Source organism: Hypomesus transpacificus, chromosome 11, assembly GCF_021917145.1.
Source record: "Hypomesus transpacificus isolate Combined female chromosome 11, fHypTra1, whole genome shotgun sequence".
Lineage (NCBI taxonomy): Eukaryota > Metazoa > Chordata > Actinopteri > Osmeriformes > Osmeridae > Hypomesus > Hypomesus transpacificus.
In genome coordinates, this window is record NC_061070.1 from 14,647,801 (window position 1) to 14,662,178 (window position 14,378).

At 44.8% G+C, this 14,378-nt stretch overlaps 3 protein-coding genes across 5 annotated transcripts; all 3 read right to left on the minus strand.

Annotated features, from left to right (window-relative positions):
• Window positions 1-44: 44 nt before the first annotated feature.
• Window positions 45-3,234, minus strand: ccsapb (centriole, cilia and spindle-associated protein b). 2 transcript variants are annotated; one of them, XM_047030196.1, is made up of 4 exons: window positions 3,138-3,234; window positions 2,133-2,506; window positions 1,758-2,032; window positions 45-1,635 (listed from the first exon to the last, which is right to left on the minus strand). In XM_047030196.1, the coding sequence occupies exons 2-4, from the start codon at window positions 2,497-2,499 to the stop codon at window positions 1,450-1,452; spliced, it is 828 nt and encodes a 275-aa protein (XP_046886152.1). In that variant the 5' UTR covers window positions 2,500-2,506; window positions 3,138-3,234; the 3' UTR covers window positions 45-1,449. The 2 variants fall into 2 exon arrangements, with proteins under 2 accessions (XP_046886152.1, XP_046886153.1); XM_047030197.1 differs by lacking the exon at window positions 3,138-3,234 and having other exon boundaries at window positions 2,133-2,613.
• Window positions 3,235-3,657: 423 nt separating this feature from the next.
• Window positions 3,658-6,341, minus strand: acta1b (actin alpha 1, skeletal muscle b). 2 transcript variants are annotated; one of them, XM_047030195.1, is made up of 7 exons: window positions 6,247-6,341; window positions 5,523-5,659; window positions 5,105-5,429; window positions 4,860-5,007; window positions 4,478-4,638; window positions 4,211-4,392; window positions 3,658-4,112 (listed from the first exon to the last, which is right to left on the minus strand). In XM_047030195.1, exons 2-7 carry the CDS (start codon window positions 5,649-5,651, stop codon window positions 3,969-3,971), a joined length of 1,089 nt encoding a protein of 362 aa, XP_046886151.1. In that variant the 5' UTR covers window positions 5,652-5,659; window positions 6,247-6,341; the 3' UTR covers window positions 3,658-3,968. The 2 variants fall into 2 exon arrangements, with proteins under 2 accessions (XP_046886151.1, XP_046886149.1); XM_047030193.1 differs by having other exon boundaries at window positions 4,478-4,669; window positions 4,846-5,007.
• Window positions 6,342-7,505: 1,164 nt separating this feature from the next.
• Window positions 7,506-14,138, minus strand: abcb10 (ATP-binding cassette, sub-family B (MDR/TAP), member 10). The gene is made up of 13 exons (XM_047030192.1): window positions 13,031-14,138; window positions 12,705-12,905; window positions 12,375-12,577; window positions 11,607-11,741; window positions 11,349-11,495; window positions 10,905-11,040; window positions 10,676-10,771; window positions 10,381-10,590; window positions 10,073-10,152; window positions 9,679-9,859; window positions 9,457-9,500; window positions 9,327-9,361; window positions 7,506-9,221 (listed from the first exon to the last, which is right to left on the minus strand). The coding sequence occupies exons 1-13, from the start codon at window positions 13,473-13,475 to the stop codon at window positions 8,969-8,971; spliced, it is 2,166 nt and encodes a 721-aa protein (XP_046886148.1). The 5' UTR covers window positions 13,476-14,138; the 3' UTR covers window positions 7,506-8,968.
• Window positions 14,139-14,378: the final 240 nt, after the last annotated feature.

Here is a 14,378-nt window from a genome sequence, read left to right on the forward strand (position 1 = left end):
TTTCAGTAAAGATTAATATTAGTTTATGAAAGGACAAATAGAATCATTCCCAAAGTGCTTTATTCAGAGCCTAGCATCCCAACATCCACACTAAAATCTTTTTTTCTCACAGTTGTGATGACAATCAAATGTGTAGAAATGTTGACATTTAAATGTGTGTACAAAATAACGTCTAACACCAAAATAGTAGTGACCCTTATATTTGCAAGTTAACTATTATATGTCTGGCTGAAGGTGTTTCTTCTGTCAAAACAAACATTTGTTGTTATTTATGTACTTTAGTAACACATGAGCAATGAGCCATTACTCTGACACAGCAAAGCTGTGAGTAATCCTAACATCTTCCAATTTCAGAATGAATTATTATTGCATCTCATACCTATACCCGCGCTAAGTTAGATGGTGCTGCTGGTGGACTGAATAAGCTAGAAGCATCTGTACAGAACTTTGTAATGTTGCACACATTTTCAACAATGGCTTATTATCCAATTTCACATTACTCCATCTAGCTAGGTATGTCTGGACTTAAATAGATGTACTTGTTTTAAAATAATAATACTGGAAAATTATAGTAATACCCACACAAAACAACGAGTTACACTAAACACTGTCAAGTAAACGGACCTTGAGGCCAAGTAAAAATGATTCTAATCGCTTTCTCTATGTACAGTTACGTTTCTCAAAAGGAAAGTGCTATTGTGGTCACCTTTGGAAGCAGATTTGGTCCTGTAAGCAGACATACATAGACATCACCTTGTGTGCAGCCATATTGTTCCACACTTTTTTCAATATCTAGGTGCCAACAAAGAGAGCTGTTGAGTTAGGATTGCGTACATGTACAAGACAGTAATGTGTGTGAGAAAGCTATCCTAGTAACCTACTGTGCTAGCCTGACGTTGTCATACTCATAATTCTAGTCAGAATATGATTTCCCGAACAAATATTTTTGGGGCGGGGAGAAGTACTACTGTGCATGATTTCAATGAAATGTGACATGTCTTCTCTCTAATGTCAAATCAATCCGGTGATCTAGAAGCAATAAGAATAGCGTGTTTAACCACTATTGCGTACAATGGAATTGTGCTATTAATCCTGGAAAATGATCTTGTGAGAGACAGGGGATGGTCCTGTCCACCAGGGAGAATCTATGTGTCCTCTGGATCTTCCTCAGTCTAGACTCTCCTTTATTCCTCATGTTCTTTCACATCTCCTCCTTGTCAGATGGCCACCAGACGTGAGGAACCTTTTCCTCCAATGGGTTTTGAGAAGGAGTCAAGGTGGGAGGACGACACTTTGATGATTCAACCCATGTCATCCCGCAGGTGTTAATGATCAATCCCGGTAAGCATGTGTGTCTGTGTGCGTGCACCTGTGTGTCTGTGTGCGTGCACCTGTGTATCTGTGTGCGTGCAACTGTGTGTCTGTGTGCGTGCACCTGTGTGTCTGTGTCTATCGAGACCTAGTGGAGAAGCAGCGCATGTACTCCGTTACCCAGGGATTATAATCTGATGCCATTTGGGTCTTGACAGTTTTTTCAAGGTCAGCTGACTGCGCTCGCCGTCTGTCCACCTGCTGTGTCTGCATCTGCCTCTCCACTTCCCGCCTGGTCTTGGCCCGCAAGGCAGACTCATGGATCTAAACACAAACACACACATACAGATGGCTTGTCTAAAACAGCTAGTGACAAATACTACATTCAAACCAGTAATTGCAGAGTAACAGACTATAATTATGCTGAGAGTTGGTTATTGACTTACCTCCTTGGTAGATGAAGTACGCACATTGTGGGTTTTCTTGGTGGCCATATCAGTAGGATTATCCCCCCCACCATACAGGGCAAACGGGTGTGTGTTCTCTTTATTGGGTTCTTTTAGTCGCCTTAGTGGACCTCTAAGCTTGAGGGGTCTCTTTGAGTGTTTGGCTTTGGGCTGTTCTGCTGGCTCCTCCTCAGGGAGTTTTGGCCCATCTGGAGCTCTACCTGTCCTCTCCTCCTCTGTTTCTCCAACCTTCCTGGTGTCCACAGCCTGGCCATCTGGAAAGACGTCAACTTTTAATACATGATTCAATAAAATAACAGCACTTTAGTATGTTTGCGTGTTAAAAATACATTGATATAAAACATTGCCTTATACCAATGGATGGAGCGGTCTCTGGCAGAACATTCTCTGTCAGCGGATGTGGCGCTCCCTCTGATGCAGGGATATTCTGTTCAAATGGTTTTTGAATCTCCCGGTGCTCTGGTGCCTTTCGGTCACATCCTGATGAGGTTCGGTCTTTCACGACTAGAGGTTCAACTTTGTTTTTGTTAAGAGGAATGGGGCTGCCACTGGATTCCGAGTCGCTGTCCCCTTCGTTCCAGAAAAACGGATTGTGCGAATGTTCCAGAAGTCTCCTCGTTAATCTGTATTTAACCATCTCTTCGTAACACTTAGAGTAGGTTTCCCATTTAGGGTCCTTGAATTTCTTCATGTATTCCGATCGGATCTTTTTTGTAATCATTGTTTGTCTTACAAAACAGAAAAAGCAGAATCATTTAATTAGCATTACCATAATAACATATTTGTTAAAACAACTCTGCCATACGTGAATACACGCCCCGCCAGTCATTTAAACCAAAACATACGTCTGCAAGGGGAAGTCTTACGGTGAATGGAAACCAATAGCTGAGCAGACGTGGAGCTAAACTGCGTAGCTTGACACACCCCTATGTCTCCGCCCGTTTATCTGCGTAGAGGGCGTTCTGCAAACGATTTTACATTGGCCTATCTCGCAAGAGATATATAGGGAACTTATTAATCATTTAAAGGGGTTTCTTGTAATGTAGTTAGCATTGGCGATTGCGCATAAGCCTGTGCACTATCGCAAGAAATCATATTATTGTGCTCTATCATAATGCTTTTTCATTTAAACTATAGCCTATTAGCAAATACATAATACTATTTCATCTTTTGTCAATCACTGTTAATAATGGCATGCTAAATGACTACTGAAACATATGCATTGACGCAGAAGAAACGATCATGCCTTGTGTCGCAGGCTTTTCTAAATGAACTAGGCTACGTTTATTCTCAATGACATCGAACATAGTCTAATAGCAAAGTGTCGATAGTTTAAACATTCTAATTTGGTATACTTACAGGGTAGAATTTCACAGACGCGAAACAGAACAGATGGCGTCTTGTGCGCCGTAATAGGCTGGCTCCGTATTTAACTCCGCCCCGAGCTGAGCTGCATTTAAAAAGCCCCTTCCCCCTCAACAGGTGGATGTTTAGGGAGAAATGACCATGCTTGATGGTTACACCGCCATCCACTTATAACAAGTCGAGGAGTCATAATAGACCTATTAATTACTTATATAACGATAAAGACGTTGGCCTTCTTAGTTTCATATATCACGACTTGACATAACAGCTTATGTTTCATTGGACGCTTCTGATTTTGTTCTATTATTTCCATAAAAGGAGATACATTGCCTCATAAGGGTGTACGTGTGTGTGGGGTGCTTAAACGCCATTGGAATACTAGCGTTGGGATCATGTGTCAGATTTGTAGAGCTTGAGGACTTCAAGTCAAGCAGCCAGCAAGGCACATTCCAGGGAAGTCAAGCTCTTGGGTCTCCCACCTCTCTCACAAGCGACACAGACAGACTCGAGACAATACGCTCTGTTATCTCATATTTTCTCGAATCATAAAACTGACAAGACCACTGTAAAAAATACCAAATAATGGACTTTTAATAAATTAAAATTTATATACATATACATTCGCATGTTAGAAAACATGGCATGTCTTGTTCTTCTTTGGTTGTGTTGGTTCACAGTTGCAGCATTTCCTCCGTGTAACGGAGGTGTTTGAAAATAACGTGCCTAAACTGTCCATATGACAACAATGTGTCGCTGTTTCTCTGCTTGAGCCCGAATAAGCAGACGCATATATCGTTGCAGATGAGGAAGAGGAGGGTTGTGCATTTAGAAGCACTTCCTGTGGACGATGGATGGGCCTGCCTCATCATACTCCTGCTTGCTGATCCACATCTGCTGGAAGGTGGACAGAGAGGCCAGGATGGAGCCTCCGATCCAGACGGAGTACTTCCTCTCAGGTGGGGCAATGATCTGAACAAATACGACGGGAGAATGCGTGTAAGTAACCAGGACATTTAATTCAAAGTTATAATCGACTTGTAAGATTTGGGAATTGTGTGTTTGTTCACCTTGATCTTCATGGTGCTAGGGGCCAGGGCTGTGATCTCCTTCTGCATACGGTCAGCAATACCAGGGTACATGGTGGTACCACCAGACAGCACATTGTTAGCGTACAGGTCCTTACGGATGTCAATGTCGCACTTCATGATGCTGTTGTAGGCAGTCTCGTGAATACCGGCAGACTCCATACCTGTTGAGGCGATGCACAGCAATTAGAATCTTCACACACTGAACTACAACCATTTTTTGTTATTAAATAAATATATGTTACGCACCAATAAAGGATGGCTGGAACAGGGTCTCGGGGCAACGGAAACGCTCGTTACCGATGGTGATGACCTGACCGTCGGGCAGCTCGTAGCTCTTCTCCAAAGAGGAGGATGAGGCAGCGGTGGCCATCTCGTTCTCGAAGTCCAGAGCCACATAGCACAGCTTCTCCTTGATGTCACGCACGATCTCACGCTCGGCTGGAAATGACAAGTATTGTATAATTGGTCAGACCGTTCAGCAGACAATCCAGTTATGCACATTACCCGCACCTTGTGAGTAAAGTAGACTTTGACAGATTGGGGCAGGAATGGGGTGCTACATAAGCTACTGGATTGTTAAGATGATGCGTAAAAGTAGGGTAAAAGAGTCTCACCGGTTGTGACAAAGGAGTAGCCACGCTCAGTCAGGATCTTCATGAGGTAGTCGGTCAAGTCACGACCAGCCAGGTCCAGGCGCATGATGGCGTGGGGCAGAGCGTAACCCTCATAGATGGGGACGTTGTGGGTCACACCATCACCGGAGTCCAGCACAATACCTGGAACGCAATTGAGAGCGTCAAGTGTTAGTAGCAGGACAGTATGAAGGGAGTTTATTGGTTCATGATGCAAATGTGTAAAAAGGCGTATTCTTACCAGTGGTACGACCGGAGGCGTACAGGGACAGCACAGCCTGGATGGCCACATACATGGCGGGGACGTTGAAGGTCTCAAACATGATCTGGGTCATCTTCTCACGGTTAGCCTTGGGGTTCAGGGGGGCCTCAGTCAGCAGGGTGGGGTGCTCCTCGGGGGCCACTCTCAGCTCATTGTAGAAGGTGTGATGCCAGATCTTCTCCATGTCGTCCCAGTTGGTAATAATACCGTGCTCGATAGGGTACTTCAGGGTCAGGATACCCCTCTTGCTCTGAGCCTCGTCTCCTACGTAGGAATCCTTCTGACCCATACCAACCATGACACCCTGGAGGAAACAGAAAAAATCATGTTAGTCTGGAAAAGGATGCGATAGTGGCTGACAGTGTGCTCTTTAACAGCCCCGAGTGTTGAGTTGTACCTGGTGACGAGGGCGACCAACGATGGAGGGAAAGACAGCCCTGGGAGCGTCATCACCGGCAAAGCCAGCCTTGACCAGGCCGGAGCCGTTGTCGCACACAAGGGCGGTAGTCTCGTCGTCGTCACACATCCTGATTACTGAATGGGCAACAAAATAAATATGTAAAATATCACAGGGCTCACGCATAACGGAACTTTGTCAAACACAAACGCACGCCTCTGAGCAACATAATTACGATTTCATAAAGATTCATGAAATCTGTGGCTTGATAAAACGGTAACAGCAAATTAAGAAAGAGAGAAGATAGAAGATAAATTGATACACTATACATTTTTGCACGAACAGGACCCTTTCAGATCACCCTCTCAAGGTTACATGATGAGATAACAATGCAACTTTTCACAATAAAACTATTCAATACTAAATGTTTGTTTTGTCTTTGGCCATATCCTTATACAACAGGCATAAACACAAACTCAAAGTCACAAATGCATTATAAATCAGGTCAGCTGCCTATCAATGTAGATCTAACATTTAGTATTTGTGTAAATTAATCTCAAACCATATCCTATTCCTTTTGATTATTCTTTTGCCATGCCAATGCCTATTAATCCTTCAGGTGACAATATGACACGATCATCTGTGACCAAGTGTCAACAAAACAATCCGGTGATCGGTGGCGCCACTCCAGTCATGCTGTCTTGATCTAGTCCACGTGTCTTACCTTGGTGGAGTCTGTTTTAGAGAAAGCTCAGAGTGCCAAACGCAACTGCTGCTGGATCCAGCTACAGTAGCACCTTCACCCCTCAACCCTTATATACTCACCTTCTCACCCACCATTCAGAATGTCGATGGATTCCGTTGGAATTCTTCCCAGTCGTCATCCATATTAGGTTCTTGGAGGGCGCGCAAGGGAACTCCGTAGGCAGGCTGAGCGGCTCTCTGTTCGGAGTGAGAGCGCGCTCCATATATGGAACTGTCGCTCCAACTCCCGGCCGCTGTGCCAGGCCCGTACATGGAGACCCCGAGATCGTTTGGCACTATCCTGTCTTACAAGCAGGATCATCGTCCCTACACAGAGCACAAATATGGGCCACTACGAGTCTGGCGCCCAATGGATAAACCGCTGGAGCAAAACAAATTTTCTGCATAGCTTTTTGTCATCGTCCATGAGGAAATTGGTTATTCACACATGGTATTTTTAAGAATGGTAGCATCCCTTTTTTAGTCAGATTTGCTGTGCAAAGTCTGATTTGTTGTGCAAAGTCTGATTTGTTGTGCAAAATGTAATTGGTAATGGCGTGCCTCTGCTGAAATCTCACTGCACTTCCAAATGAAATATTATAGGCTAATAGCCGGAAAAAAGGTTTGTGAAATGGGGAAATATGCTATGGACTTTGTAACCAAATGTTGTTGTTCAGAGTTTGTGGTACCTAAGGCCTATGGAAGGATGTTCTGTCGAATGTAAAGATGCTGGTGAGTTAACTTATGATTCCTCATTCCAGCATCCGATCTGATAGTACGACCTCAAAGTGCATTCATACATTCCAGCACAAGAGGAACTGTTTCATAATCAGACCATGCCGTGTGGTACAAAATAATGTATTTTTTTTGTATTTGTATGTATCATGACGCATTGGCAATTGTTACTACATTCATACTCTTTGAAGATGTGGTCAGGGATGGAATCCCTAGGCCCCTAAATACCAAGTGAAAATGTTGCTACAAAACAACAAACCCTCTGCTCGACTATCTTAAGGATCCCCCCACACTTTTATTCCTCTGGTCACCTATTTGTCTTGGCCTCAATCACCGAAGCCACAAATGATCTCCTCAGTCTTTGAAATAAGTGACAAGTCCACCCCCTGCTGGTGTGTTTGAGGTATTGACCTGTGGGATTCCTGTTGACAATTCGTGATCGTTTGTTCCAACAGTAACATAAAACTGGATGAAATTACATACACATGCCACTTGGTTTTGTGTTTGGAAATAGGTTTATTTCTTACTAAGACCTAATAATTTAACACAAAAAATCATTAAAATATCTCATATGAATAGAATACATTATTAACACCATAAAAAAGCTACCTTGAGCTCTCTGTATAGAAAATCTGTATATAGGTCTCCTGAAACATTCATACACAAACCTGCACACATACGTGATTTAGGTCTCAATAGTGATATACTTTATGGATGGTGAACTCTGGTTAAAGTTGATCCTGTAGAAAATACTCATGTTTCAGTGTACAGTCTTTCAGTATAACTCCATTGAATGAGTATTGAGACATGTTACATGACCTGAAGAATCATGACAACTGGGTGGTTCGTTGTTAAAGGTCTCAGCACAGGGAACAGACAATGGCCTGTTCTGCTACAGTAAAATATAGTCACAGACATCCTCTGTCTCCAGGTAAGATGATACACCACCATTGTATTCCAAAGTAGAGATGGTGTACTGCTCAACAACAAATCATGTCGAACACAATGAATTAATGGTAAACTGTTGTATGAAACACACAAGGCTACAATCACAGCTGACCTGACTAACTGATATGAGTACACACACAAGCTGCATATTTTTTATCAAAACATACATGAGTCAAATCATCCAGCAGAAATGAGACAAAAACACAGAAACCACAATAAACAGCTTGATTAATGATTTGGGATTTTAGCCTTCACAAAACCAATATACTCTACCAGTCCAGTCAAAGCTACTGTATGGCAGTGGTCTGGTCGTGATGGTGACATGGCCCTAAGTACAATGAATGAAGCACATGAACTCATCACAGTTGAACCAAGACTAACCCTGTCAACATTACCCCTCACAAAAAAAACAATCTTGCAATAAAAGATTCTGCCTATTATCAGTGATACAATATCAGTGCTCTGTGTTAACGAATGTTAGTCAGTGACCTGAATAAAGGTCCAAAGTACATTATAAACACACTGTCATACTTGATTTGAGATATACAAGGTTGTCAACTTGGACCAAGCAGCTGGTGTGGGATTGATCTTTTGGGTGTGTCGCTGATCATTTAACATAAGACACAGAACCATAGTGAGGGAATCATGTAAGGTTGTGTGAGTTGGCAAGTGTGGATACATGACACGGAATACATTTCAATTTTCAACAGAAAATATATAAATACATATACTTTGCAGTCATGTCCATTTATATGCCGTCAGGACTGTTATTTGGTTTGAAAAAGCAAGTCTTGATTATAGATGCTCTGATAGTTGCACAAGGTTTCACTATTGTCCTCATAAGCTCCTCCACTTCAGTGTTTCTGGTCCTCCTTCTCTCCTCTCCCTCCCTGCCTTCCAGGAAGGCCTTTTCCTCGTATTTCTACCAACCTCTACATTTCTTCCTTCCTCTGTTAAAAGCTTGTATTTTCTCCCTTTTCCATCCCCCCATACCTTCCCTCCCTGGCTCCCTTCCTCTCTCACCGCACCGCCTGCTTCTGTCCCTCCTGCAGAAAGGCCTGCTTTTCCATCAGCTTGCGGAACAGGCCCTGTCGGTTGCCTAGCAGCGTGGCGTGCTGGCCGCATTCCACCACACGTCGTTGGTCCAGCACGGCCACGGCATCGGCGTTCTGAATGGTGGAGAGACGGTGGGCAATGATCAGCACTGTCCGGCCCTCCATCAGGCGCTCCAACGCATCCTGGACCAGGAACTCGTTCTCTGCATCCAGTGCACTGGGTGGGGAGTGGACATCGGTTAAGATATACTTTGGCTAACATAATCATAGGTCAGTCATTACCAGATAGTTTGTGACAAGTTTGTATTGTATATACTCTTACCTCGTAGCTTCATCAAGTAAAAGGATTTTGGGATTCTGAGATGATGAAATAAAAAATATAATTAAAATTAACCTTGACGGGTTGAAAGAAAAACAAGCATAGTGCAGACAGTGTTGTTAAAAACAGTTACCTTGAGCAAAGCCCTGGCTATGGCGATCCTCTGTTTCTGACCACCTGCAAGTAATCGCAACAAGATGCAATATTACAGCGCTTTTCTGCTGCTCATAAGACCCACACATTAGTGAGAAGGTATAAGGTACAGTAAAGTGGTTTACACAATCATTTGTCATTGGTCGGTAATTGTGGGTTGGGAAACCTTGACCCAGGCCTGGTGTGGTCTCCTTGTACTTACCTGACAGCAGCACACCCTTCTCTCCTACGACAGTGTCAAAGCCCTTTGGGAAAGCCTGTACAAAGTCATAGGCGTTGGCTATGCGAGCGGCTTGACGTATTTCCTGGGCTGTCACAGTGCTGGAGTCGATTGCTCCATAGGCAATGTTCTCAGCAATAGAGCAGGAAAACAGCACTGGCTCCTATAGGGGAAAGAGAAGGGGAAAGGAGAACAATGAAAGATGAGCCAGAGGAGGAAGGAGGAGATGGGGTGAGATTAGAGAGGCAGTAAGGGATTTCATCATATGGTGAAGATGAGACTTCATAGAGAAACAGGGAAAGGAAGAACAAATAGGCACCAATTTACTACAAAAGCTAAATAGGAAGGTTCCAATTGAACAGCTGTACACATTTACCTGACTGACTGTTCCAATGTGACTCCTCAGCCAATAAGGATTGAGATCCCGTACATCCCGCCCATCAATAGTGATCACACCTAAAATAGGAGAATGAGTCAGACGGTCTTACTGAGGCTGCAATTCGACCCCGGGTCATACATTTCCTTCAAATGTTCCGTATGAAAACCCTATGTCAAGCAATCATCAGGAACCCAAAGGGTTGCTCCTCCCATCTGTTCTCCATCCCTTATTCTTTCAACTACACATTATTCACATCTTTCTCATCCTTCCTACATCATGCCCCCCCCCCTCTCCCTGACCCCTACCTGAGTCCGGGTCGTAGAGGCGCAGCAGCAGGGAGACCAGGGTTGACTTCCCTGAGCCGCTGGGGCCCACCACAGCCATGACTGTGCCCGCTGGCACAGACAGGGTCAGGTCCTGGAAGATGGGCGCGTCCTTGCGGGTCGGGTAGGAGAAGGTGACGTTCTGGAACTCCAGCTGGCCTCTCAGCTGCTCTGGTGCCAAGATCAGCCCCTCTGGAGATGGAGAGACATTTCAACCTTGTAACGACAATCGCGTGAATACTAAAGTATTGCGTGTGCGTGTGTGTGCTTGGCTCACCATTTAGGGGAAACTCCGGCTTCCTGTCCATTAGCTCCCACAGCCTTGCCCCCGCTCCGAACCCCTTCATCATCTCCGAGTAGAATGAGCTCATGCCTGCCCAATCAATCACAGGTGCACACAAACTAAGACTTGAGCAGCGGCAAATTACAGGTTTACTGTTGCACGCAGGCCTGAAACACTCAGTGTTGTGCAGAGTGGTGTGTGTGCTGTCCTGTTGGGTGTCTACCTGCGATGCTGATGCCTACCCAGAAGGCATACATGAGGAAGGAGGACAGCTCCCCCACAGTCATGTGTTCATTAGCCATCAGCAGGCCTCCCTTGTACAGCACCGACAGTATAATGATGTTTCCACTTAACCCCGTCTGTGAGACGCATACACACACAAACGCAGATCAGAAAGCAGAAGCACAGAACGCACACACCATCTCACAATCATGTGGTTGACGTCTTTCGTCAGAATTAAGTGAACTGGACTGGGCACATTTTCAGAGGAAATTACCTCATTATTCAGTATCAGTTTCTCGATCGATCTAAACTGTTCTAGGTCGGGAAATTAGGGTTATTTAGGGCTATCAATTCTGAACGCGTTTCCCATTGGTACAATCTTTAAACTGTATCTCTGTGGGGTTTTTCTAATCAGAACCACAGTTCGGAACCACCGAATGCTCACCACTCCAAAGAACCCTGCTTTCAAGACAGCCTCTTTCTTGGCCAGCTGGAAAACATAGTCAGCCTTCTCCATGTACTTCTCCACCTCAGTTAGCTCCTTCCCAAACGCACGCACTGTCCGCAGGTTACTGATGCGTTCCTCAGCCAGCTGGGGTATAGAAAATGGAGCTCATAGAAGATGAACCTCACCATTCAAGTCAATGGGAGAAGGCATGCGGGTGGAGGATGAGTGTGTGTGTGTGTGTGTGTCTGGTCTCACCTGAGTGGCCTCAGCCAGGGAGTCTTGTGTGCGTTTGGAGATGGAGCGCAGGTATCTGCCATAGACCACTGCAAGAACAGCCATGGGAGGGACGATCATCAACACAAACGCTGCAAGACTGGGGGACACGTAGAACTGGAGGAAGACAGGAACGGGGGTGAGACAGGAACGGGGGTGAGACTAGAAAATCTCACCTTGAAACCTAGTCCAGATCTGTAAGAATACTGTAATACTGCTTAAGGCCTATTTACAGGCAAGTGTCTGTGTACTGAGACACAATTCCAATTTGAGAAACTAGTCATTACTGTGATTACTTTCAGTAACTAAGGAATGACGGTACCATCCACATAGCTATAACAGGAAGTAACTTAATTGAGTATGGGCAATGTCAACTGCTACCACGCAACAGTGAATTTACTGAATGATCTGTTACCAGGAACTACAGAGACATCCTGGTTTCTTCATCAGGCTGAACTTTGGTCCAGCCAGTTTGTCAACTGAGATAGCTATGTTTAGCAACAGCAGAGAAGACAATAAGATGCCATAAATAAGACACACCTGGAGGAAAAAAAGCCTGGCTTCCTTGTTCCAACCCAGACATCACAACAGAGTACAGCCAAAATATAATATTTCTACAGCCAATGACACTGCCACTGGAATCTTTCATGTGTACTAAATTTCCACCATTTACCTCTGACCTGGATAAAAGACTTGGCTGTTGATGTGTACACCGATGATGTGCACACTGGTGTGTGTGTGTGTACTCACCATCATGCTGACCCCGGCAGCAGCTTGAGCCACAGCACGGAGGCCGTCTGAGAGGTTGTCTGTCACGGAGCGGCCCACCAACGTGCTGTCTGCCGACAGCCGGTTGATAAGCTCGCCGGTGCGCGTCCTGTCAAAGAACCCTACTTCCTGTCTCAGGATGGAAGAGAACAGGGACACCCGGAGGTTCCTCACGATCTTTTGCCCTGCGACAGTCACACGCACACGCACACACAATTAGACCTGCACTGCTTTCACGTGAATCCCAACCCTTGTAACCTCTTGACCTGAACCACAGTTCCACCTTGTATGTTTTCCTTTAACCTGCCTCACCTGAGACCTGCATAAAGTAGACCCGAGCGGCGTTGGCGGCACCCCCAGCCAGGAAGACCCCAGACAGCATGATGCAAAGGGACGTGAGGGAGGAAGTGAAGTCATCGGAGCTGCTGGTGTAGATGGTGTCTATCACTTTGCCCAGGAAAAAGGGGGCTGACATGGTGACCGAACTAGAAACCACTAGGAAGCCAATCGCAGCTAAAGAGGGGCAGAGTTACAGAAACAACAATAAACAAAGAAACACAGACTCACTGAGACCAGAGAGACACTTGTGGTCCCTGTCTATGCATCTGTGCTGTGTATATTGGAAAAGGTAGTCACACCTGACAGTCTCCAGCGCTCTGGGTGAGCAAGAGACATTATCCTTCTGACATCCTTGAATGGTATGGTGGTGGGGGGTTCCCTTTTCTCCGTTGATGGAACATATGTATTGTCCACTCCATGTTGAATTGTTGGTTTAGACTTGCTTGAAGAACTGTAAGAGGCGCACAAGTGAGTGGCCGTCCACGAGCTCTTGGTCAAGGGACCGTAAAACCCTCCAAGTGGAAACCAGCACGGCACAAGAGCGGCTACGTGTCTCCGAGAGAGCGAGGGGCGTGCCGCAGGTTCCAAAAATGTCTCCGCTGCTGAAAGATCTCGCTTGATTCTCTGTCCCCTCATGACATGGTTCTCTATCCAAAACAGTCTGTGCGCACGGGAGTGAACAATCTTACGTTTCAGTAGATGCACCCCGCCTGTACATCTAGACATCTGCAAAAGCAGTATCATTCTACAAGAAGTCTGCTGCTAACGAATAACAGCTTAAGTGAATTCAATCTGACAAGCAGTATATAGCTTATATATAACTAATAAGCAGTTATACCTTGAACCATTGTTGTCAGGCTACTACAAGCGGATATATAACAAGCTAATTACTGCTCGATAACAAATCTGATTAGTGCTGATTGCATGTTACCCACGACGACCCATGTATCCAAGGAGAGCACAATTTGTCCACATCCATCCTTCCCAATGCTATGAAAACAACACCAACGACGAAGGATAAGCTAGTTAGCTACATTGTTCGAGTTTGACAGTTGTTTAACATGTTATCTGTTCATGACAGTCACGTTCAGGGAGCTTGTTAGTACGCCAAGTTATCTCGTATCACGCGCTAGCAGCACCCTGTCACAACAATCTGTTCGTGAATGGGTGGGAGTAGCTCATCCAAACACGCAATCTCCAGGCAACAAGGACAGCCAAACCCACTACCCACCAAAAAACAGACCACCAAAAAACAAACCTTCACCGCGAGAAGTAAGACCTGGAACCAGAGACGAAGGTCACCCCGGAGAACCACCTGGCTAACTAGCAAGCTAACATTGTGGTTGTCTGTCTCACTGTAACGTTTATCTAACTGCTCGTCGGTGAAATCAATGGCCGATGTGTCACAAGAGGCAAAGTTTGTGGCTAGACATAACCAAACAAACTGTCATCATCTGAAATCATCTGTTCCATACAGTTTCTCCACCAAGCAAGTTTTAACAGAGATGTTTGTTGACATAAACTATAACCACGAACCACTAAATTGGGGGTTACAAATAAGGAAGAAAGAGATGCATGTCAGAAACTAATATTAAATACATGCGTTTTAGAAATGTAGTCTAGTCAATACTGCAATTTTTTTTTTAG